Below are 26,725 nucleotides of genomic sequence, written 5' to 3'. Positions count from 1 at the left end.
GTTTAAGCGGGCGGAGGCGGATCCGCTACTTAAATCGTCTTCAAAGTTCAGTCAGAAGGGGGTTGACGTCTTAGCAGTCGAGGTTAGGAACCTCAACTACAAAGACTGGAAAATTCCGCAACCAGAGAGGGACGTTTTATCGTTCAACCCTAACACCAAGGTGGGGTCTCGCGATACTCCCAAACACCCTTCGCAGTGGGGCCAACAGGTGGATCGTTACGCGTGTGATGCATGGCACGCCAGTACACGCGCAGCTGGACTCGTCTCAACGGCTGGGATGATAACGGCGTACATGCGCAAGCTCTGCAGCCTATCAAACGTCGAGCAAAGCAAAGCCGCCATCGCTACAGCAGGTATCGACGGGGCCGAGATCGGTGACGTAGTGGCCAGCGAAGCAGGTTGTGAGTACATCTTGGAAATGGAACGCATAGCTGACTCGCTGGGATCGCTGCTGTATTCCATCGCTCTAGAGTGCGGTTCTAGCGCAGCTGCCTCCACCCTTTCGCGCAGACGTCTCTGGCTAGAGACAGCCGGGGTAAAAGAGGAATTCTGCAAGGAGTGGATGGCCCACTCCTGTGCAGGGAACCAGGGCCTGTTTGGAACGACCCCGGACATTATCAGCAAATACAAGGCCGCCCAGGCCGAGCGCGAAACCTTGCACAAGGAGCTTCTCCCGATGATGAAGAACCCACCTACCCCTAAGCCCGCGGTGGGCAAAGGGCAGGGGGACAGGCCTGCGCGCAAGCAGAAATGGAGAGAGACTTATCCAAAAAGAGGTGGTAAAGTGGGGCGCGGGCGTGGACAGGGCTCACGTCCAAACTCCCAGTCTTCCACAGATCCAGCGGCCAAGGCGGCCAAGCCGGACAGCACAGACACTTCCAAGAAGGGAGCTGCCAAGTGACGTGTTTCGGCAGGATGTTACGACCCACACCACAGACTGATTCCAGAGCCGTCTCCGGCGATATAGACGCTTGTTCAGGGGACACAGCGTGCGCAGGGCTAAACACTGCGCCTTTTATTTTGGTTTCTGATGCACAGTCTACTTGTTCTATTCCAAAGGTTGTGAATGTGAACAAAAGTTTTTATGTTGGTGATGATGGTGATTGCGTTTTAAAAGGTTTGAAACGCAAGTCTGATTGTCTGTCTGAATCTTTAGGTAAAGATGATGATAACAATGTAATAACATCCCTGCTGGAAATATTGGATAATAATGACATGAGCGCAAATGAGCCCCTGGGAGGGGACTATGATGCGACAATGTTTAGTCTCTCTGATGGGTCAAATGGTAATTTGGAAAGGTTCAAAATGCCAATTCCCCCATCTGGGTCTCCTTTACAAGGACGAAGCCCCCCCATGGATGCAGGGCATGGCGGGCGGGGCTTCCCCAGACCCTTTACGCGCAACTTACGCGCGCTACCTGAACAGCAAGGTACAGGAGGCAACGAGACCTCTGTCACGCATGTTACACAGGTGGAAGGAATTGGTCCCGTCGGCTTCTGTTTTGGATCAGATAGCCCACGGACACCAAATCCTTTTCGAGAACGGTATTGTACCCCCGTACTTGGGAATAGTGCATACGGAACCGGGGTCGGTGGCCGAGGCACAAATCCTAGACAACGAACTCACAGAGTTACTCTCGAAAGGGGCAATCACGGTGGTTCCTCGCCTAGAAAGAGAAGACGGGTTTTACAGCCGTTACTTTCTGGACCCGAAGAAGGATGAGGGCATGCGCCCAATCCTAGATTTGAAACCCTTCAACAAGTATGTAGAGAAGGTCAGTTTCAAAATGCTACACACACCGGTTCTGCTGTCAATGGTGACACAGTCCGATTGGCTAAGTTCGGTCGACCTAAAAGATGCTTTCTATCATTGTCCGATTGTGGAAAGACACAGAAAGTATCTTCGGTTCTGTTATCGGGGTCAGTGTTACCAGTACACATGCCTCCCGTTCGGATATCGCCTCTCTCCTCTGACATTCACAAGGTGTGTGAAAGCAGCGCTCGGAGTGTTGATGCGCAAAGGTATGCGCTTGGCATGGTTCCTAGACGACCTGTTGGTGTTGGCCCGGTCGCCGGAACAAGCAATACTCCATACTCAGGAGTTGATGGAATTCATGGAGTACATGGGTTTCACTATCAACATAAAGAAGAGCGCGCCATGGCCTTCGTGCCAGGCAACGTATCTGGGTCTGAGTTTGGATACGGTATCCATGCGCGCAACCCTTACGCAAGAGAGATGGCATTCCACCAGGACCACGTTAGCACATTTCGTCCCGGGGACATATATCACTTATCGGATGATCAGGAGGCTGCTGGGCCTTCTGGCATCGGCTCACCAAGTTGTTCCTTTAGGTCTGTTGTTCATGAGGAGACTGCAATTGTGGTTCGCAGTTCACTTCTTGAAATACGGCAACGAATGCCGGTACAACAACCATCTTATCCTGGTCCCGCGCGTGGTAGCGCAGGACCTAGACCACTGGAACAGAGCCTGCGTGGACATGTCTGGGGTCCCTATGGGCCCCAGGGGACCCGAGGTAACGATTTATACGGATGCGTCCCTCTCGGGTTGGGGGGCCATCCTTGGCTACAAAACAGCGAGAGGAGTGTGGCCGTCTGGGGAGAAGGTCCACATCAACGCGCGCGAGACGGAGACGATTTGGCTGGCTATCCAGCATTTCGCTCAGGATCTCGTAGGCCGTCACATACTGATAATGACAGACAGCATGACGGCCAAGGCCTACATCAACCGCCAAGGCGGTATGAAGTCCAAGCGTTGCAGAGAGTTGGCCATGCAAATTTGGATTTGGGTCAACAGCAACGCGCTATCAATCAGGGCGCTTCATGTTCCTGGGAAGGACAACGAAGCAGCGGACATCCTCTCGAGAGGCGGCCCGCATGCGGACAATTGGAGCCTCAACCCAGCCATAGTGGCTATGATCTGGGAGAGGTTCGGGGTAGCTCAAGTGGATCTGTTCGCATCGAAACTCAATTACAAGTGCCCTCGTTGGTACTCGATGCTCCCGTCCGACCTAGCGCCGTTGGGGGTCAACGCGCTTGGACTAGATCCATGGCCCGAGGAGATGCTTTACGCATTCCCCCCGTGCAGGTGCCTCCTAGACCTGGTGGTCAAGTTCGAGCGCACAGGGGGTCGGTTAGTTCTCGTGGCCCCATATGAACCTAGCACCCCGTGGTTTCCGCGAATAGTGCCCTGGATAGTAGGCGAGCGGTTCGACGTCCCGGAGTGGGCGGACGCGCTCACGCAAGCAGGAGGGCTGCTACGGGAGGGCCCCTGGATAGGAGGCTCCCGATTAGCGGCGTGGATGCTTACAAAGCCAGGCTCTTAGCTATGGGACTTAGTGCGCAAGTGATTCGTGTCATCTTAGCGGCGCGTAAAGACTCCACGTATTCCAGGTACCAGGGGTACTGGAATCGATTTGACCAATTTTGCGCTGAACGCGACATGGACCCTTTGTCAGTAGGGATTGGCCCTATACTGACTTTTGTGGAGGTCTGTAGGAGTGATAGACTATGGTCTTTCTCCTCGGTCAAAGTCTGTGTATTGGCTCTCACGTTCTTCCGGGGGGAAGATCGAGGGTAGCACGGTTTTCCCGCACCCGCTCATGACGCAGTACCTGTTGGGTGCTAAGAAGCTCTCAGCTAAGGAGCTTACGAGAGCTGAAACTTGGGATGCTTCCCTTGTTCTGCGCGCACTAGAGAAAGATCCCTTTGAACCCACGGCAGACATGCGTTATGTCTCGGCTAAGCTGGCTGTGCTCTTGGCACTTACCACCGCAGCGAGGGGTTGTGAGCTCACTGCACTCACCATCAAGGGGATGGTGTTTTCTGGTGATCTGATGGTCACGCTCTTTACAGACCCCAGCTTCGTGCCCAAAACTGTGTCTGTCCTGACGAGTAGGGCCCCGGTGGTGATACACGCGTTTCATCCGTCACCGGTGACTAGGGATGAGAAACGCTTGCACCTCTCGTGTCCTGTACGGGCTTTACGCATTTACATGCGGCGCACAGCAGATATTCGTAGGTCTGACAGGCTGCTGTTGACCTACAGAGTGAGCAAACCAGGTTATGCCCTTTCCACCCAGAGGCTAGCACACTGGCTGGTGGATGGTATTACAGAGGCGTATACCAAAGCGGGTAAAACAGCTCCTAAGCTGAAGGCGCATTCTACCCGAGGGACTGCTACGTCGATAGCTGTGTTGTCAGGTATCGACTGGGAGGTCATCCGCCAGGCGGCGGTTTGGAGTGGTGAGACCACTTTCTTACGGCATTATTACCGGCACGTTAAGGTGCGGTCGGTTGCCGACGCTGTTCTGGAGCAGGCCTCTTAGGATGCTCTCATCAGAACGCGTACCCCTTCCCACCAGGGGTTTGAAAGGTTCATTGGACGGCTAGGGAACGGAGGCACGAATCCTGTCGTTGTTCAATGCAATAACCCTCTCAGCCATTTTGGAGTATGTGAAATGTAACTTTGGGTTCGCGAAGCGAACCCTAGTTATATGAACAACGACAAAATGGCTGAGAATAGAGCCGTTCTCCTCCTACCCGGGCCACAGGTGTGGTGCTCATTTAGTTGGAGATGGTTCGACTTACAAAGAGGAATAGCGCTTCCGGTGGGCGTGCCAATACGGGGTCGGTGGGAGGACATATGACCACAGGGGGTCATATTGTCCGGGATTGGCACGGGGAATGCACCTCCATCGTTTTTCTTTTTTCCAGCGAGCTATTGTGGATGATGTCACAATGCAATAACCCTCTCAGCCATTTTGTCGTTGTTCATATAACTAGGGTTCGCTTCGCGAACCCAAAGTTCTTATTGCATAAGTTCTTGGAAAATCTATGCCGAATTTTGTGTTTAATGACCGATTACTTAATTATGTAAACTTAAGTATAGTTTAAATCTTCATATGAGGTGCACTTGTTTACAATGAATACATGGTTAAACACACATGCTGGAGTTAATCTGCTGCTTGTTAAATTAGGTTAAGTCTGACACTTTGTTGTTAATTGGGAATACGACTGTATTGCTGCTTGCATCTAAGGAAGGATGAGCATAGGATTTGGAAGTTTTAGCAGATATTTCTCATGCTGCTAAGCTTGTTCTATTTTAGTTTTTTTGGGTGGGATGGGGTTTGGGGAGGTCACATATTGGTCACACTGCCTGTCCAGGGTGTCTCCCCACCTGCCACCCAATGACTGCTGAGATAGGCTCCAGCATCCCCGCGACCCTGAGAGCAGGATAAGCGGTTTGGATAGTGGATAGATGGATGTTTATTGTCATGTTAAGGAATACAGCTGGTTTCATATCTAAATATATTGTAGCAACCAGAGGAGGCAGTTGCTCCGACTGTCGTCAACACCGCACTGGGAGAGGGCAGGGGCTCATGGGACTGTTGGTGTGAATTGAAATCGTTATGATTTATATTTTTAAATGTTGGTTATTGTGTTGTTTATTTGGGGGATAGACTCGGACCGGGTAGAAGACTGTTACTGACTGACTGACCTTAGTACCATAACTTAGACTGATGTCGCCAGTTATGAACTCTTGGGTGGGGGTGGGGGGGGTCGTTGTGTGTAGTCAGTTCTGGTCTGTTCTGACCAGTGTGTAAATAAATACCACTCCCGGGTTCATGTAGTGTAAGGGACATGGAAGTTGTGATTAAAAAGCGATATTTGGGCATCCCCGGGTAGTGTAGCGGTCTATTCCGTTGCTTACCAACACGGAGATCGCCGAATCGAATCCCCGTGTTACCTCCGGCTTGGTCAGGCGTCCCTACAGACACAATTGGCCGTGTCTGCGGGTGGGGAGCTGGATGTGGGTATGTGTCCTGGTCACGGCACTAGCGCTTCCTCTGGTCGGTCGGGGCATCTGTTCAGGGGGGGACTGGGGGGAATAGCGTGATCCTCCCATGCACTACGTCCCCCTGGCAAAACCCCTCACTGTCAGGTGAAAAGAAGTGGCTTGCGACTCCACATGTATAGGAGGGGGCATATGGTAGTCTGCAGCCCCCCCCCCCCCGAACTGGCAGAGGGGGTGGAGCAGCGACCGGGGAAGGCTCAGAAGAGTGGGGTAATTGGCCGGATACAACTGGGGGGAAAAAGGTGAAAAATTCCGCCCCCCCCCAAAAAAAAAACAACAAAAAAAACCGAGATCTCTGCCCCTTGACTCATTCTTCCACACCAGCTCGCCACATCGGTGTCAGAAGTGGGATTGAGCTGAAGAATGAATAGGGAGGGAGAGCCTGGAACGCGCCGTCGAGCAGACCCGTTGGCAATTGGGAAACGAAAGACGGAACCGGCCAGAGATGGAAGTTTTCCAGCCCACCCTGATGGCGCCATTGCACCACAGATCCACCGCCCCCTAGAGGCCCGGAGGACCAACACCAGGGAGCACATGCTGCCCGCCGCTACTGACCACCCCTTAGAGACAAGGAGGCCCAATACAGGGGAATGTCTCGCCTACTGCCCGCCGCCACCGACCACCCCCTAGCATCCGGGTGGGATGCTGCGCATAGAACACCAGCCAAGCTGCCCAAGTACAATGGGGTGATACAGCTTAAAGCTGTACCTTTCGCAAGTCCAATTAGAGGCATGGCACAACAGATGGAGCAACGAGGAAGCTGCCATCCACCTGGCTCTGGCGTTGGAGGGAAAGGCTTTGCAGGTGCTCCTCAACCTAGCCCCAGCTGAGCAGCAGGACCTCCAAGCCCTGAGCATGGCGCTGGAGAGGCGATTCGGGCAACGACTCTTCACTGACCAGAGCAGGGAGCAGCTAGCTAGCCACCACCGCCAAGAGAGAGAAAGGGCTTGGGTACCTTCACCGCAGTTGTGCAGCTACATGCCCAACATGGTTACCTGCAGTTCAATGCAGCCACTCAGGAGGAGGTGGCCCTCCATGCTTTTCTGTGCGGGCTCATGCCGGAGCTGTTGTGCCAGCATGTTCACCTTGCTACGTCCCAGTCCCTCAGCGAGGCTCTCTATGAGGCTAAATGGGCCGAGGTGATACTCTCCACGTGGCTTATCCAGCAGAAGGCCCCTGCTCTCCAACCATATGTTAGGTGGGGCTGATGATGAGGAAGAGGTACAGGAGGTCTACCAAGTTCAGCTTTCACCACAACAGCCTCAGCGATGGCTTCCAACATCCAGACGAGGTCCACCCGGCCGACTGACCACTGTTACCGGTGTAACAAGCCTGGACATGTAGCCTGCGACTGCCCAGTGCCAGCACCAAAAGCCAGAGTCAATTGGCTGGTGGGGAAACGACGGTGGAATGGCCTAGTGAGGGGACAACCACTCCAGCCCCCCCTCAAGGCCGATGCAAGCTGGTTGTCCACTTAGGTCACAACAAAGGACTGTATTTGGACTGCTAACTTGACAGTTGATCCTGCTGAGCCCTGGTAGACTCGGGGTCTACCATTTCTCTGGTGTGACCTGGCGTCCTCCTGGGCTCCACTGCTGCCCCCGCCCCTTCAGTGGTGTGGTCACCAACCAACACCGAGCTGATGATGGTGACAGGGGAGAAGGCTGGCATGAGAGGGAAGATGTCACTGCAAGTCCAAGCTGGAGATCAGGAGCTGACACACAAGTTCTGGCTCGCCAACATCCGGGGCCGTGCATCATCGGCCTGGACCTGCTTGACCCACTGGGGAACCCATGTTAACATGGAGGCAACCATCACCCTCACCATGAAAACCGTGGTGCTTCGGTCTGGCCAGAAGAGGAGCAGGCTCAGGGACTGGTGAGCCAGTCGCCAAGCAGCCGCCGCTCAGCAGGCTCAGAGCCCCAGTGCAGCATTGGAGTGCCGCTGCTCTCAGCAGCGGGAGGAGCCACAGAATACGATCTCTATTCTGTGAGAGGAGCAGAGCCAGATGATGCCAACAGTGGACGGCCATCCAGACCATCAACAGAGAGGAGAGGTTGTTCCCGTTGACCACGCAGCAACTGAGGCAGCAGCAGGAGGTAGACATAACCCTGGCACGGGTGAGGGGCTGGCTGGAGACAGGGCGGCACTGCAAATTGACAGAGATGTCAGCACTGGGGCCCGAGTTAAAGGCCTACCACTCGCAGTGAGGCAACTTTGAGCTCCACATCGGGTTGGTGTACCGGAGGTGGCAATTTCCCGCACGAGGGAGTGACCTCTTGCAGCTATTGGTGCCCCGTGTGCTCCATCTCCAGGTCCTCCAGTTGGTCCATGGCTCTGGGGGGGCGGGGCACTACGGGAACGCCAAGACTGTCCACCACCTCTGGGGACAGTTCTACTGGCCTGGTTGTCGATGAGACGTGGAGCTGTATGTACACTGCTGTGACTCCTGCAACCGCCGGGCCCGGGCCGGCTCAGGAGTGCAGCAGAAGAGGGCCTATGACATACAGTGCTTTGGGCGGTCTGTTCACCAGTGGTGACAGTCTGGACTTTTGAGGGACTATGTATTGGGTGATGGGCATGTTGGGGACAACTGACCCCTCAGGTGGGGGCTATGTAGTGACCGGAGGAGGCGGTTGCTCTGACTGTCATTGGCTCTGCGCTGGGGGAGCGCAGGGGCTCATGGGAGTGTTGGTGTTTATTGAAATTGTTATGATTTATGTGTTTAAATGTTGTGTTCATGTTTTGGTTATCGTGTTGTTTGTTCAAGGGGTAGACTTGGACTGATTGAGGACTGTAACTGACTGACTGACCTTAGGACCATGACTTAGACTGATGTCGCCAGTTACAGATCACAGCGACTCTGCCAAAAACTTTAACTAAAGCCTCAAACTCTGTCATTCTTTAAAAAGATAAGAATCCTGCAGAATACAGCTGCTATACACCTATTTCACTTTTAAATGTTGATGTTAAAATACTGGCAAATGTCTTGGCAAGACGAAATATGTCTCCCCTCAATAATCAAACAGGCTTCCTCAGAGGAAGACATCTATCCTCAAATATAGTGTCTTCTTGATATAATTTCTACTCTATCCACAACCACAAAGCCTGAAGTAGTACTCTCTCTTGATGCTGAAAAAGCCATTCAGCAGGGTTGAATGGGGGTATTTGTTGAAATTACTGGAAAATTTTGGGCTTGGCAAGAACTTCATGTCCTGGGTCTGTCTTTATTTATCTCCTCGAGCCCATGTTCACACAAATAGTCAGCACTCAGCATAGTACTTCCCACTACCTCGTGGAACGCTCAAGGCTGTCTGCTTTCACCGTTGTAGTTTGCACTAGTCATTGAGCCTTCAGCCATAATGCTGAAAACTTCAACACATCTGCAGTGTATGAGCCAGGGAAATATGGAGCACCGGGTTTCTCTGTATGCAGACAACCTGTTACTGTATATAACGGACTCGTTCAGCTGTGCAAATAAGATAACTTGAATTCTGGATAATTTTGGAGCATTTTCAGGCTACAAATTCAATTTTTTTAAAACTGTATTTCCCAATAAATTCTTCAGCCAAACAGGTCGTACTGGGCATATACCCTTTCATCTTTCACCCAAAAGTTTTAGCTAACCGGGGATTTGCATCATTCATTTCAGGCACTACATAAAAATAACTTACAAATTATTAAATAAATTCAAAGCAGACCTACAAAAATGGTCCAAATTATGACTGTCATTGGCCAGCAGAGTGCAAACTATAAAAATAAATGTTTTGCCAAGGTATCTGTTCCTCTTTCAGGGCTTTCCCCTCTTTCTTACAAAATCATTCTTCAAGCAACTCGATAAAATTATTCTTCCATTTGTATGCAAGGTGTATTTGTAGGCAAGGTGGCAAGATGCATAGATGCATCCCCCTACACTGGAAATCACCAAAGCCTTCATCGAAATGCATTTGGCAGACTGATCCAATGTTATTCCTTAACCTGGAAAAAAATCAAATTCTCTCTTAGACTAAGAAATTCTACATCACATGGCAACCTCTCCACTCATATCTTGATGTTATCTACAGTTCCCAATACATAGAAATGCACTTTCCCATCGCTTTGTATCCAACTGTATTTCTGTAGTGGTGTCACTTATTTGAACTCTTTAAGATGCTGAACATGTTTGATTATGTATACTAGCTATATACTATATACGCTGTGAAACATTAATTCATCTTGTAAAAAGTGGACCAACTGGGGGGATGGGAAGGTGGGTGGTTTTTATTTTTATTTTTCTATCTTTCTTTGTACATTTTTATGCATGTCTGTGTCTCCGAACAAATATAAAACTGGACATGTTTGTACTTTCAGATGCTATATAAATATGATGTGATGTCCCAATAGAACAAATTTATATAAAACAAATAAATTAGAAAGACAGAAAACAATTTGCTACTACATAATGTTGGTTGGACTTTACATAACTTTATAACAGAAACATGTCTGTGACATTCTATAAGTTAACCCAACATACAACATCTGCTCACAATCTCCTGAAAGCACTTCCTCCTCAACGACTTCTGAGTCACAATTTCATCAATTTACTACACCAGTGGTCCTCAATCAGGTCCTCAGGGACCCCCCCCCCCCTCCAAGTACTGCTAGTTTTCTATTCTGCCAGGTAGTTAATTACATTCACCAGTTATTCCAGCCTCACATCAGGGAGGTTTTAAACCTGAAACAACAGGTGAACGTAATATACTATCAGGAGAATCACAGAAAGTTGAATCAGTTCATCTGGACAAAACGTTTATTGAGAGAAACTTTTCATCACTCATCTAAGTGACCTCTTCAGTCTCAACCGACTGCAGGTATGAGGGTTTCTTATGAAAATTGCTGTGACCATTTAGAGTTACAATGGGCATGTGTACTATTACAGAGGACTGGGGAATAGTTGTAATCACAGCATTGTAAGAAGGTGACAGATGTACTCTTAGCCCCCCTCCGCCGTCCCCCCCCCCTCAGTTTTCCTTACCTGGATTATTGAGCATGCATAGAAAGATACTAGGAAGAATGAAAACTGGCAGTGCTGGGGATCCCTGAGGACCTGATGGAGAACCAGGGTAACACACACACACACACACACACACACACAAGTGTGAGGGATGAGGAAACCTGTATCCACCTTGTGTTTCTGTCTCTCTGTAAACTCAGCCGTGGCCAGGAACTGAGGTAGCCACGTTTTCTCGATGTGGCTCCTGACAATGCTCTGAATCTCCATGACTGCGGTGTTGGAGAGAGTCTCCTGTGCCATCTGCTTCAGTCCACCTGCCAGGCGCATCATCTACATCCACACAAATACACGCACAAACACACAGGAACAAAAGGAGAGAAGCGCACAGATGCAGTAGAGGTAGATGATGACAAATCGAAATTTGTTTTAGAGTAATGCTTGTTTTGTGTATGTGTTTTGTGTGTGTCTTCCTGCGGCGTGGCAGTAAGCATGTGAATGGTTTAAAGGGTAAATATCTCTTGAGTGACAGGGTGGAGACAGCATCAATCCAAGACATCTAAAACCACAGAAGAACATAAGAGGGGTCCATCAAACCCCAAGGACCACCGCTCACAGCGGGAGAGCCTGCGCACACAAAAAACTCCTTCCTGCCTCCTGCTGTGCTCCCTGCCACTCTCACAGTCCTCTCTGTTCTCCTCATCTCCCTGTCTGCCTTCTGTCTATATGTCTGTCCTGCCATGTCTCCCCATTTATGTCTCCTTTTTTTTTTTTGCTTTCTCTCATTTCAGCCCCATGCATGCACGCACATACATATATATTTATACACTTGAGAAATGAGAACCAGTTGTGGCACTGGACTCGGAGAGTCAGTAGATGAAAGGGAGCCAATCTGTGACCGAATAACTGAGTGACTGAGAGAGCGAAGGGCCAAGGCAGTAAAGCTGTCAGTCCCTCCAAATCGCTCACCAGGACAAGAACTTAGGCAGCAATGCCGGAGTCATAGCCAGATCCATCTGACAGAACTACAATGAGTAGAAGACCCAGTCTTAATCAAATAAACATTTTTCTAAAGATTACTTTGATGGTATTTTGGATAGTTGAGCAGAGACAGGAAAGATTGGCGAGAGAGAGGGGGAGAGGGAGAGAGAGAGAGAGAGAGAGAGAGAGAGAGAGAGAGAGAGAGAGAGAGAGAGAGAGAGAGAGAGAGGAAGAGCGCGAGAGAAAATGACAGCATGACAAAAGTCATATGCAAATATTGAACCTGTAGTGACAAGTATGGGGGTATTTCTTTCAACCCAACAGGTACACACACAAGCAAATGGTCATTTGTAATATACTTCACATTTGCAACTCCCATTTCCCCAATGACACCATAAAAATTCTATTCATGATATATTTTAAGATTACTCAAAACTGAAATGGAAATGCTGCTTCTTGCTCAGATGACACAATTACTGCAGGTGCAAGAAATCATGACAAATCATCAGATCAAAAAGGAAAAAGAAGACACGCCACTCTGCAAAAGAAAGGTTGGGACATTGTTATAGTTCAAAAATCAAAATGTATTCCGTAGCACACAGCTGTAAAGTGCAGGGGAGAGAATACAAAAAAGGCCCTGAGAGCACACGTTTCTGCTGCATTGCTTTCCTCGGTGATCTGTAGAAATACATCACACACTAACATAAATAATTACATAGCTAAACAAGAAGATCAGTAGCAGGTGTGTCAGATGATTTCCACTGATAACTGAGGCATTCGCAGGAAAAAAAACTGTGTCTGGTGTCCTAAGTGCGTCCTACATGACGCACTGCTACGTGTTCATTCCTCTTATTCTAAATCTATGCGCCTTACCCTCATATAGTAATACAAGCATCCAGAAACCTGATCTCCAACTATTAATGTTAGGAGAGATTTCATCTGGCTGTCATCATCCTTTGTCCTCTGTAGCCAAATAACACTCCTGTCAATCCTGTCATCATAACTGGACTATGCCCCATCAATCCGCCGGCTCTCCACCAACACACTGCTGTCCAGGCTGTCAGCGTCAAGTCAGCACAATGACAAAGAAGGGAGGTTTTAATGTTTTCAGCCCTGTATATCACCTCTAAACTCATACTGGGATCAGTATCTCTTGGCAACTTCTCATTTTCTCCTTCTCCCACTCTTCCTCAAGGAGCGCTCAATAGCTCAGCTTAAAGGAAACTTAAACTTGTTTGTCCCTACTGAGACAAACTGTACTCAACGTTTGCCCTGGGGCTTGGACAAAAAAATGGTAGCAGAATTGAAATATAGATTGTTTTCTTTTAAATGATAGACATACATCATGCTGCTGTTCTATTGAGGCAGGGCTGTCTGGGCCAAAGAAGTACTTGCTGTTGAGATATTTGGTGATGATGTCCATGGTCTTTTTCCGTCGGACAGCTTTGTCCTTCTGGGGAATCCGTCTGTATTCTTCCAGGTGCAGCCAACATTTAAGATGAATACTAAACAGGATCATAAGGATATTAGAGAAGGAGGTCCAAGTGAGTCTTGATGCATCCTTAATAATCCAGGTAAGGAAATCCCAGAGGGTTGAATCAGTTCATCTGGACATTAAACTCCCACTAAACGTTATGTCCAGATGAACTGATTCAACCTTCTGGGAGACCCAAGTGAGCTACATATCACGATGATAACAATGTTGATAGCAGCAATAGTAATGAGGTACTTTAGTGGTCCCCATAGACCCCCAGAATAGGAGTTACAAAAGAGTAATTCTTGAGTTGGCGTTTGGTGGTGATTGAGCGTTTTTCTCAGTGACATTTGAGTGAGGGTATTGTGAAGTCAAGAGTGTGAATTTAAGTGTTTGTGTTCGAGAATGCTTTCCCCAACCATGACACTATTGGTCTAGCCACCGCCACCAATTTTGAGTTATGTATAGAAGACACATGTAAGTATAGAGAACTGAAAAGAACAGGTATCGTTCACTATCATCTCAATGTTAATGGTACAATCAGTGAAATGCTTCTCTGTTGACCACCATCAGTGACAGAAGGAATAGCTGCAACGTCGGCAAATGTATGTCCACCACCCTGAATGATGGTGGCCTGCAAATGACACAATTAACGCCAATAACGTCTCACAATGTAGCAAGCTAGCTAAGGCAGTGATCCTGCAGAAAGGTGAAATGAAGAAGTAATCATGTTTTAAAATACTGCACAGTATTTATGATTTATCACACATGGTAAAATAGTTAATAAAAGTCATAAAGTTTTCACCCCCTCTCAAAATACCAATATTTATTCTACGTTTTGTAGTCCTGGCTAAAATGCATTTAGACATTTGGTTAAAATTCATTTAGGATATTAATAGTTTTAAAAATGAAGATCATAATGTTTAAATATGTTAAAAACATATATGGAAGGATACAATAGTGTAACGTGCACGGATAAGTAGACACGTTAGCCCTTGGCTAAAGGTTCAGACCCTTTGGTCGACTGGTTAACGTTGTCGCCCGTGGTGTGGGAAACACGGGTTCGCGCTGTGGCGGTTCCCGCGCTGCCCCCCCCCCCCCCAATTCGCTACATTGGTGTCAGAAGTGGGATCATGCGACCGTGAGGTCACTGGAAGCGCGTGCGCCCAGAGGCGTGAGGGAGCTGATATGCTGAAGCGCGGGGACGCCCTTCCCGAAGGAAGAGGGCAATGTAACTATCACGGGTAGCCCTTGGCTAATGGGTCGGACCCTTTAATCGACTGGTTAACGTTGTCGCCCGCGGTGCAGGAGATACGGGTTCGCGTCCCGGCTGTGGCGGTTCCCGGGCTGCCCCCCTAATTCGCTACAATAGGGAAGTCATAATCTTTAGAGTTAAAAGGTTAGAGTTTATGCAAATGAGCATAGTTTGCTTAATATTATAGCGAATTCGGGGGGCAGTCTGAGACCGTCGCCACAGCCGGGACACGAACTCATGTGTACTTATCCATGCACGTGTAGAGCCGAAGGAACGGAGAAGACCGTAGGTTCACACTTTAGCCATGTAGGCAACTTTCTTTTATCAACGGTAAATCAGAGACAACAAAACCACAGCTCGACTGAGCGGAGGTGGCAAGAATAATCAGAAAACTGGCTGAACAACCATAACTTAACCCTGCGTTAACCTGCCAGGGCAACCCTGACTTAACCCTTAGTTCCTGGGGTGAATTCTATCCCCAATACGTGTCCACCACATGAGCCCCCCCAGAATTCGCCCTAGTAATCAAAGTCAGGCAGGCGCGGGGGGACGACAGGCCGTCCGCGGCGGCTCCGGGTAACTGGGGCCGGAGTGTCTCTGGGAGGCATTGACGCGGGCCTGTGGAGGTCGGCCTGAGGAGCAGAAGAGGCAGCGCGGGCCTCCACAGGGGGAGGAGGCGGAGCCGGGGGACGACCGCGATGAGGAGGTTGGGCTAACTCCAACGCCTGCGTCAAGTCCAGGTGTGCGGGTTTAACTCGGTCCACTGAAACATGCTCAGCCGTGCCCCCAAAATCCACCACCAGGTGCTTAGTTCCCCGTTCCAGGACGCGGAAGGGGCTGTCATAAGGGGTTTGCAGAGGGGGGCGGTGTGCGTCGTGACGGATGAACACGTAGTCCGCTGACTGCAGACCTGGGAGCACCTGGGACACCGGAGCGCCGTGTTGGGCGGTAGGGACGGGTGTGAAAGCTCTGACCCCGTCCAGCAAGGAGGCTCGTTGGTTCACAGCTGACCATGGACACGTTGCGTTGGGCATGAAATCGCCTGGGACTCGCAGCGGCGTGCCGTACACCAGCTCCGCAGAGGAGGCTTGTAGGTCTTCCTTCGGGGCGGTCCGCAGGCCCAGCATGACCCATGGGAGCTTGTCGACCCAGTTGCAGTCCTTGAGAGTAGCCCGAAGCGCAGCTTTCATGGACCGGTGGAAGCGCTCACATAGGCCGTTCGCCTGAGGGTGGTAGGCGGTAGTGCGGTGAAGCTTGACACCCAGAGCTAACCGACAGCATTCCATAGCTCAGAGGTAAACTGTGCCTCAGCCTGCGCGAACCATGTAGCCGCGGAAGACTCCCAAAACTCCGGCAGTTTAATTGCAACGGCGTTCGTAGCCATAACGTGTGTGGTTTCAGAAAACTTATCCGAAAATCACGTCGGGGTCACTGTTACGGGTCTAGATAGATCGATGCCATCGGCTATCCACTAGTTTACCCTAGATACACATGACCCGCGCTCAGGAACATGTTACAACACTTTTGATTATACTTGGCTGCACTGAGCAACTCGTGTGTGTGTCATTCTTTATAAGATAGCCTACTGAAACATGGTGTCAGAAGTCGGAGAACTTATTTCTTATTTTACTAGCTCGCATGTTTAAGTTTGTAGGCCTGAGTAGGTCACATTTCAGAGCAAAGTACTTCTGCTGAAGACGTTGTCACAGAGGAGCTAACGCTAGCATTACCGGCGCCGATAGCATCACATACAATTGCAGCTAACGTGAATATTCCACCACCGTCCCCGATGAGCTTCACAGGCGATTGGAGTGTCAATTGGGACATTTTTCGGGCCGAATATGAAGACTACGTCCTTGTCACGGGCATACTTGGCAAGGACAAGAAAATACAAGCGGCTACTCTAAGGAGTGTGATGGGAAGTGAATGCAGGCATATTTACCGCCACAATCTGAACCTCTCAGAAGATGATCAAGGGGATCCTGACGCCATACTGAGAGAGTTGGGGAAATACTTCAAGCCAGCAAAAAACACAATATACGAGAGGTACATTTTCGGGAGTTGCAAGCAGGAGGAAGGAGAATCGTTTGATACCTTTGTGACGAGACTGAGAGAGAGGGCAGCAACCTGTGAGTATGGACAGTTGAAAGATGAAATGATCCGTGATAAGATAGTCCTGGGAGTTGCAAGCGAGGCCGTTAGGCGCAGGCTGTTGAGAGAGAAGGATTTGAACATGGTCACAGCTATTGACATGTGTCGCGCAGCAGAGCAAACTGACATCCGTATGAGAGCAATGGAGTTTGCAACAACCCCGCAGCCGGAGGCAGTGCATGCCGTTGCTAGGCAACCCAGACAAAACCAATGGAAACAGAACAATCCACCCAGAACAGCAGGAGATGCAGGCAATTGCAAATATTGTGGCAGCTCGCATTCAAGGGGCAGAGAGCATTGCCCGGCCTTCGGGAAACAATGTAGGTCATGTGGGACACTTAATCACTTTTCTAAAGTGTGCTTAAAGAGCAAAAAGGGGCATGCTGAGGGCAAGGTAAACTGTGTGGAATACACAGAAGAACCCCCAGAGCATAGTAATGATGCAGATGATCTGTACATGTTTGAGTCAATCGGCGCAGTGCACACCAAAGGAAAGAAGTGGTTTGTGACTCTGAAACTCCACGACAAGCCACAACAATGTCAGCTGGACTCTGGAGCCACCTGCAATGTAATGGGCTTTCAAGACAAGAAAAGGCTGGCCCCAAACACACCTCTCCGCCCGAGTGACACCAGACTGAAGCTGTATTCGGGGGAAACACTGAGCTCTATGGGCACCTTTGAGACTGACTGTACTGTGAGAGGCCAAACACACAAGCTCTCATTCGAAATAGTGAGGACCAGCCAACATCCTCTTCTGTCAGGCTCCACCTGTGAACGCTTAGGGCTCATGCATTTCACAATTCCAGAGGATGTGCTCAAAATGGAACACACACAACCAGGAGCCCTAACTAAAGAACAGCTTATCAACAGATACAGTGACGTGTTCAACTCCCCTGTGGAATCCGTGCCTGGGGAGGTCCATTTTGACCTTGATCCTAGTGTTGCTGCAGTACAGAGTGCCCCTCGCAATGTCCCAATCGCAATGAAAGCAGCAGTCAAAGCCCAGCTGGACAAGTACGAGGCTGACGGCCACCTTGCGCCTGTCACAGATCCTACAGATTGGATCAGCAACATGGTGATTGTTAAAAAACCGGAGAAGCTGAGAATATGCATTGACCCTAAACCATTGAACAAAGCCCTAAAGCGCTCTCACTACATCATGCCTACCTTGGAGGACATTTTGTATAAATTGCCCAAGGCCAGAGTCTTCACGTTAGTGGACGCTCGGGATGCATTCCTGCAATGCAAACTGGACTATGAGAGTAGCCTCATGACCACCTTCTGGACCCCCTGGGGGAGGAAGCGGTGGCTCAAGTTACCATTTGGAGTATCGGTGGCGCCCGAGGTATATCAGCGCAAGCAGCACGGGCTCCTCGCCGGTCTGAAGGGCGTTGAGCCCATTGCAGACGATATCCTGGTCGTCGGCTGCGGGGACACAGACAAGGAGGCTGGGGACGACCACGACGTCAAGCTTGCGGCGTTGATGGAGCACTGCCGCGAGGTCAAGCTTCGCCTCGGCCTGAAGAAGTTGCAGTTCAAGGTGGCTGAGGTGCAGTTTCATGGCCACATTCTCTCATCTGCTGGACTGAAGCCCGATCCAGAGAAGGTGAGAGCCATTATTGACATGCCGAACCCAACAGATGCCAAGGGCGTGCAGCGTCTCATTGGCTTCGCTAACTATTTAGCCAAGTTCATGCCTCATCTATCTACTGTCTGCAAGCCGTTGCGACGCCTGTTGGACAAGGACACACCCTGGCACTGGCTGCCTAAGCACGAGGCGGCAGTTCATGAGCTTAAGGCACTGGCGACAGCCATGCCCGTCCTGCGCTACTATGATGTAACTAAGCCAATCGCAACCCAGAGCGACGCCAGCCAGAGCGGTCTCGGATGTTGTCTCATGCAGGAAGGTCAGCCCATTGCATTTGCCTCGAGGGCTCTTACCCCCACCGAAAAAAACTATGCACAAATTGAGAAGGAGTGTCTCAGTATCGTCTTCGCCTGCCAGAGGTTTCACCATTACCTATATATGGCCGCGACCCAATCACAGCAGAGACGGACCATAAGCCTCTGATCTCTATTTTCAGCAAGCCACTTCTCAATGCGCCCAAGAGACTCCAGAGCATGCTCATGACTCTGCAGAACTACGACCTGAGGGTAATCTACAAACCAGGCCCAGAGATGTTCATAAGTGACACGCTCAGCAGAGCTACGGCTGGATGCTCCGGCAGAGGGACTGCATATCAGCGACACGCTATCTGCTCTCTGCAACAAGAGCAGGAAGACATACAGCACGTGAACCAGGCAGAGAACCTGAATGTGACTAACCAGCGGCTGGAACAGATCAGACGACACACCGACAGAGATGAATGCTTACAGGCACTGAAGAACACTGTTCTCGTGGGCTGGCCAGATGTAAAGGAGGAAGCGCCCCTCATCTCTAGGGAGTACTAGCCCTTCAGGGATGAAATCAGTGTGCAGAACGGAGTTCTGTTCCGGGGGCAAAAAGTCATCATCCCAAAGTCACTCCGCCCAGAAATGTTGACGCGCATACATTCAAGTCACATAGGGGGTGATGCATGCTACCGACACGCTCAAGAGACATTGTACTGGCCCAACATGCAGTCAGAGATAAAGGACTTTGTAAGCAGCTGCTCGACCTGCAATGTGTACGCCCACAATCAGCAAAAGGAGACCATGCTCTCTCACGAAGTACCAACCAGGCCATGGCAGGTCTTGAGCATGGACCTATTCAGCTTCAGACAGAAAGACTATCTCCTAATAGTCGACCACTATTCCGATTTTTGGGAGATTGAGCTTCTACCCGACATGTCTGCAGAGACAGTCATCAAGCGATGTAAGGCACAGTTCGCCCGACATGGTCAGCCAGAGAAGGTTATTACAGACAACGGCCCTCAGTTCACAGCTCAGTTCACACGGTTCGCTTCTGAGTGGGAATTTGAGCACGTGACCTCCTCTCCCAGACACCCGACAGCGAATGGCAAGGCCGAGTCGGCCGTGAAGATTGTAAAAAATCTTCTGCGTAAGGCCGCGCATGATGGTGAAGACCCCTGGAAAGCCGTGCTTCACTGGAGGAATACACCTACGGAAAACATGGGCAGCAGCCCAGCACAACGCCTCATGTCCCGCCGGTTGAAGACGTCCATCCCGGCGGCAAGCAAGCTCCTGGAACGAGCTATTGTCGTGGGCGTCACTGAAAAGCTGCGCCACAGGAAGCAACTCGCCAAATCCTTCTATGACAGATCTGCCCGTGAATTGCCAGTACTTGAAATTGGGGAAGTCGTACGGATGAAGCCCCTGCCAGGTGATAACACTGGCCGCTGGAGAGTCGGAACTTGTCTCCGCAGGGTTGCGCCGAGGTCTTATCTTGTGGACATTGATGGCTCCCTGTACCGTCGTAACAGGATTGATCTCAGAGTGGCTGAGCCAGCTGCACGAGCCGTGCACGATCCTGTTGAACCCGCTGCGGCACACACACCGGACGGGGATCCAGCTACAGAAACTGTCATTGAGACCCCTCAGGCTGTGTTCGAGCCGAGCCCCATCAGGTCCATGCCCAAGGCGCCATCTACTCCTGTTGGTGCTCCGCGTTCGGATGGACACACTTACACAAGGGTTGGACGGCTGTCTAAACCTCCACTGAAACTCACTATGTAATCTGAATAATGTTGATGGTTGCTATGTGGGAGAGAGGGGGAAAAGAGGAGAAATGTTATCATACGCTACTGTGGTTATTACACTGGTATGGGATATGAAGAGATTTACTGCTGTTGCACTGTTATTGGTTGTTCGTATATGAAAGTAATTTTATTTTGCACTAACTTCATGTGTATGTGTTTATACTTGGAAAAGGAGGATGTTACGGGTCTAGATAGATCGATGCCATCGGCTATCCACTAGTTTACCCTAGATACACATGACCCGCGCTCAGGAACATGTTACAACACTTTTGATTATACTTGGCTGCACTGAGCAACTCGTGTGTGTGTCATTCTTTATAAGATAGCCTACTGAAACAGTCACCAGTGTAGAGCCGAAGGAACGGAGAAGACCGTAGGTTCACACTTTAGCCATGTAGGCAACTTTCTTTTATCAACGGTAAATCAGAGACAACAAAACCACAGCTCGACTGAGCGGAGGCGGCAAGAATAATCAGAAAACTGGCTGGACAACCATAACTTAACCCTGCGTTAACCTGCCAGGGCAACCCTGACTTAACCCTTAGTTCCTGGGGTGAATTCTATCCCCAATACGTGTCCACCACACACGTTACAATATGTACAGGACCAAGCACGTGTACTAGTCAGTCTAACAGTTTAACTTGATTAGCCGCATTATGTCAGTCTATGTTTTCCTTTGTTTTGATCGGCATGTTCTGAAATGATAGCCAACCCAAATTCCATTCGCAGGTAGAGGGGTGGGGCTTGGTTGTAAACTGTTAGGTCTTGTGCGTTGGAGAACGGCGGAAAAGTGAATGGTCACTGTACTGCTTCCTCAATGTTGTAAACTTCCTAGAAGTGTTGGAACAAAGATGAACAGCAAGCCAAACTCGAAGTCAGGGGAATTTAATGACGTCTTGCCATTAACTATAGTGAAACGACGACGACGACGACGAGTGAAACTGTAGAGAAGAAAATAAAATACAATTTTGAGCACCTACGCTAAATATAAAAATATTCATAGGTGTAAAATATCTGCATATAGATATACCGTTATCTATCAAAAGTAACCTGAATTACAGTAAGACTGTATAAAATCTCTATGGCTAACTAGCTAAAACATCTATTTCTGCAGCTAACATATAGCTATTTACCTAATATCTGTAGCTAACGCAAAACTATCATAGTAATATCCAGTATTGCTAACACAATGCAACTCAATAATGTAGCTAACACATCCAAATGAACAGCTAGCACACAATACAGCTTAGCTTATAGATTCCGTTTTTCCTAAGCTAACAAAACTACCCTATAAAATATTCAAACTACACAATATACACCTACAAACGTTACCAAAGATGTACACTATTATTTAGACTTACAGTCATTGCTTTCTGATGGCATTAAACAGAATGATGAGCGAAGATTGAGACATGCAACAACTTTTTCTACTTTCTTTACTGTAACTACACGTCCTGTTTCATTCTTCTTCTTGTGCCGGTGGCGCTAAATCACATCAAAACAATAGCATGCAGCCACCCAGGGGTTGAAAGTGGTATTACATCAAAATAAACCGCAGGCGGAACAGTCACCGTTAAGTGAACAGTGCAGATTGTTCGACAGCAAAATGTGTTCCTAAATGACGAACAGTTATCCAAAGGGTTCGGATTTTTGTTATCTGCAAGAGGTAAATATGAGATTGTGTATTGCTTTTCATACTGTGACTACGTGTTATGGTGTAAAAACGCAGTGTTGCTAATCGCAAATACCCGTTACATTAGCATAATAGCCGTTAGCTTTGCATTATGTTGCTAATGCGAGTACTCATTAGCATGAGCGTAATAGCAGTTAGCTCAGCTTTGAAGAATTGGTTAAGACAAGCTATTACTAGCTCGCCACGAAATAGTGTATGGACTTGTTGCTTAGCTGATTTATTTGATTCAGGAGACGGATGATCTGTGACTGTAAGAGAGACAGCTCCGTTGGACCACTTTGGAGAACTGTTTTCTGTTGGCGTGCTATTTGACTGTCGCTGCTGTTTCTTCGCTGCTGTTTTTTTCTGCGCTGTACTGAGCGTCCATCACCCAGTTTCCCCCCGTCTTTCCCCCTCTAAATGTTCCCTGGATCTGTGAATACTGAACACGTGCTTTTTACTTTTTCTTGTGTGACCAAGTGAAGCCGCCACTACAGTTTCTAGGCCTCTACACTCCCAAGCCACAACTCAGGCTTGCAACGGGGTTTTGGTTTACAAGTGGGTTTACCATAGGTTGCACAGTGAGTGAGTGTGTGTGTGTGTGTGTGTGTGTGTGTGTGTGTGTGTGTGTGTGGGCCTATGATTGATGTTATTTCATATTATGTTGTGTTTATTCATATTTGGGATTTAGTCCTATTTGTCTTTGTTCATGATGTGATTTTGAGAAATTCTGTTTTATATAAATAAATAGCGTACCATAATTTGGTATTACATTTAATATAGAAACCTTGTTGTGTCATAGCTCATAGGTAATTCATGTTTAATAACTGTTAAAAAGATAGATAAAAAATTAGGACAAGAGACAAAACCAAAATCTAAGTGATGTACACTACCGTTCAAAAGTTTGGGATCACCCAAACAATTTCGTGTTTTCCATGAAAAGTCACACTTATTCACCACCATATGTTGTGAAATGAATAGAAAATAGAGTCAAGACATTGACAAGGTTAGAAATAATGATTTGTATTTGAAATAAGATTTTTTTTACATCAAACTTTAATTTCGTCAAAGAATCCTCCATTTGCAGCAATTACAGCATTGCAGACCTTTGGCATTCTAGCTGTTAATTTGTTGAGGTAATCTGGAGAAATTGCACCCCACGCTTCCAGAAGCAGCTCCCACAAGTTGGATTGGTTGGATGGGCACTTCTTTGAGCAGATTGAGTTTCTGGAGCATCACATTTGTGGGGTCAATTAAACGCTCAAAATGGCCAGAAAAAGAGAACTTTCATCTGAAACTCGACAGTCTATTCTTGTTCTTAGAAATGAAGGCTATTCCATGCGAGAAATTGCTAAGAAATTGAAGATTTCCTACACCGGTGTGTACTACTCCCTTCAGAGGACAGCACAAACAGGCTCTAACCAGAGTAGAAAAAGAAGTGGGAGGCCGCGTTGCACAACTGAGCAAGAAGATAAGTACATTAGAGTCTCTAGTTTGAGAAACAGACGCCTCACAGGTCCCCAACTGGCATCTTCATTAAATAGTACCTGTTAGAGCCTGTTTGTGCTGTCCTCTGAAGGGAGTAGTACACACCGGTGTAGGAAATCTTCAATTTCTTAGCAATTTCTCGCATGGAATAGCCTTCATTTCTAAGAACAAGAATAGACTGTCGAGTTTCAGATGAAAGTTCTCTTTTTCTGGCCATTTTGAGCGTTTAATTGACCCCACAAATGTGATGCTCCAGAAACTCAATCTGCTCAAAGAAGTGCCCATCCAACCAATCCAACTTGTGGGAGCTGCTTCTGGAAGCGTGGGGTGCAATTTCTCCAGATTACCTCAACAAATTAACAGCTAGAATGCCAAAGGTCTGCAATGCTGTAATTGCTGCAAATGGAGGATTCTTTGACGAAATTAAAGTTTGATGTAAAAAAAATCTTATTTCAAATACAAATCATTATTTCTAACCTTGTCAATGTCTTGACTCTATTTTCTATTCATTTCACAACATATGGTGGTGAATAAGTGTGACTTTTCATGGAAAACACGAAATTGTTTGGGTGATCCCAAACTTTTGAACGGTAGTGTATCTATATTATATATCCTAAATTTATTTGGAGGCACCACCAGTTATTTTAGTTTAAAATAGAGTAGCATTAAAATAGTTTAAAAGCTTACAGGTAATAGCGCCATTTAGTTTGAAACCATACCCAGCCCCCCCCCCCCCCCACAGTACCGCTACGCATAGCAGATTTTTATGTAGCAACATGGGACGGGTGTTACAGTTTTTATTGTGTAATTTTCTTTGTGAGATGACGAAGTTTTTTGGATTCTTTGGAGTTGTGTTGCAAAGCTGGCCCCTCTGTATTGGAAAGATGAAATGTGTCGTGGTTTAAATGTGTAGGGACTTGTAGTTTTGTGTAAGGACATTGGCTTTATAAAGGGCAGCGCACCCCCAACTGGTTTGTTCATCAAAATAAAGCTCCGGGGCCAGAGCGCAGGTATTGAAAGCCAGAAATCTCAGCACCAGGCAAAGCTATTGTATTGCAGTCAGTATAGACTGACAACTCTTTGCAACAGTAATTTTTTAATATGGTAGTCAACATTTTACCGATTGTACCTTAAAGGATAAAATAAGTTATGATGCAGTCTTACAGTACGAGTCTTTACACAGTGCCATGCTCCAGACAAAAGAAGATGGCCAATAATTCTGTCCATTTTACAAACAAGGTTCCCACCTGGCATCATAGTGCTGGAGGAAGGACAGGAAGTACTGAAGCTCGTGGCGGTGGCGGAGCAAGGAGCCCAGACGGTAACCACGGAAACACTGTGGGACATTCGACCAGGCGGTGGGCTCTTGGGGTTCTTCTGGGAGAGCAGAAGGAGGGAATCGAGGAGGATTGGGCTTGCACTGTTCCATCTGCATGGATAGAGAGAGAGAATTAATAAGACGGACAAACAGGAAATGATGGAACAAGGGAGAGGAAGGAAGAAAAGGTTTGCTCAGATATCTTTCCAAGCATAATAAGGCATGTTACAAAATAGTGATACAAACAGAAAGAGCAGGAGTAAAGGTGAGTTGAAATTTCAGAGCGGGAGTCGAGCTGGGAGCAATGTCAGGTTATATTATATTGAATTAATCACCTGGACCTGCTTTTTTCTGAGCTTTGCCTCCTCATAGCAGCTCTGCAGCTCCCTGTAATCCTCACTATCGACCCAGCGCACCTCCTCCTGCACACAAACCTGGGGAAGGATGCATTCACACAGACAGGGAGGCAAAATCAAACGCATTCCCTTGACTAACCTTAAGACAACCATGTACAGTTGTTTAAAAAGAGTTATATTACTCACACATATTACAAAACATACTACAAGGGAGAGGGGATCCTCTGATGCAAAACAAGTAGGACTAGTTTCATCAAATATTCTGCCCCCCCCCCCATTTTTTTTCCTCTGTGTCTTTAAAGTGCGCTACCCTCCGATAGATCTCTTTATCTCTCGCCATCAGCAGCGCCCAGGGCTCCAGGAGGAGGCTCAGGGTGTACGCCTCTGCCTCATCAAACAGCTCCTCAAAGGCAGGTATCAGTCGGTTGTACACCTCCCGCCTCGTCTCCTCATGTACACCGATTCTCCGTCTGGCTGAACAACACAGATAAGTGGAGTAAAGCAGCTATGGGAGAGGAAAGAAAAGAAGAGGAGAAGAGAAAAGAAAAGAAGAGGAGGATAATTATTTAAAACTTCCATCACACTTTTAACATTTCTCATAACAATCATCAGCAGCAGCCTAGCTCAGTGTTCTCATGCACAGCATCACCATCCAATCCATCCTCAATTAACTATCTGTCATCACTGCATCCATCGCACAACATCAACGTCACTATTTACCCTCTTGGCCGTGGCACGCTGGAAAAAACAGATGCTCATCTAAATGTGATTACCCTGGTTGAACAATGTTTGAAAATGAAGGAAAATAAATCTCACAGTGAGGTAGTCTGGACAGCCCTGTTTTTCTCCTTCGTCCGGTTCTAACCAGACAGGGTGGTTCTGGGTCATGGGGCTGGCGCGTTACTGGGGGTCTGACTCATTTGTTTTTATGGGCATTTTAAGTACTCAACTTAGTGCAGGATAGAAAGGGTAACGACCTAGATGTTCACTAGCCAGCCAGAGAGGCAGTCAGAGCAGGTGTGTGTGTGTGTGTGTGTGTGTGTGTGTGTGTGTGTGTGTGTGTGTGTGTGTGTGTGTGTGTGTGTGCGTGTACGTGTGTGTGCATGAGCGCACGTGCACGCGAAGTAGTGAAACAAAAGAATTTGAGACTAGTGATGCACATGGTCAGGGGTGTCACTGATGGGAGGAAAAGGACCCCAAAAGTAAGGGGCCTTTTGGACAGGTGTTGTGGTAGTGTATTAGATGTATCAGACTGTGTGTGTGTTGGGGGGGGGTTAAAGCATCACATCTTGTCAAGGGGGCACACAATTCCTCACATGGCTAAAATATAGTGAGTGAATGAGAAAGAAGGATTATTCTTGAGCTAAGCCCCAGAGCAGGACCTTTCTCTCAGAAAAACAAGGGAGTGGATCTCAGTGGCCTTTCTTAGTCACATGCACATACATACTCTCTGTCTTACTCACTTATT

The 26,725-nt window shown here is 48.2% G+C and overlaps 1 protein-coding gene across 1 annotated transcript in view; it reads right to left on the bottom strand.

The window, feature by feature from the left end:
• Positions 1 to 26,725, bottom strand: part of LOC130118504 (regulator of G-protein signaling 22) — a 76,207-nt gene that overhangs the window by 12,554 nt on the left and 36,928 nt on the right. The window contains exons 12-17 of the mRNA XM_056286956.1: positions 25,568 to 25,762; positions 25,243 to 25,335; positions 24,831 to 25,012; positions 13,188 to 13,350; positions 11,039 to 11,197; positions 9,484 to 9,496 (exon numbers count right to left, since the gene is read on the bottom strand). Of these exons, the coding sequence (XP_056142931.1) occupies positions 9,484 to 9,496; positions 11,039 to 11,197; positions 13,188 to 13,350; positions 24,831 to 25,012; positions 25,243 to 25,335; positions 25,568 to 25,762 (805 nt within the window). The remainder of the gene's footprint in view (positions 1 to 9,483; positions 9,497 to 11,038; positions 11,198 to 13,187; positions 13,351 to 24,830; positions 25,013 to 25,242; positions 25,336 to 25,567; positions 25,763 to 26,725) is intronic.

This window comes from Lampris incognitus, chromosome 9, assembly GCF_029633865.1.
Source record: "Lampris incognitus isolate fLamInc1 chromosome 9, fLamInc1.hap2, whole genome shotgun sequence".
Lineage (NCBI taxonomy): Eukaryota > Metazoa > Chordata > Actinopteri > Lampriformes > Lampridae > Lampris > Lampris incognitus.
This window is presented reverse-complemented; position numbering and strand designations above follow the sequence as displayed.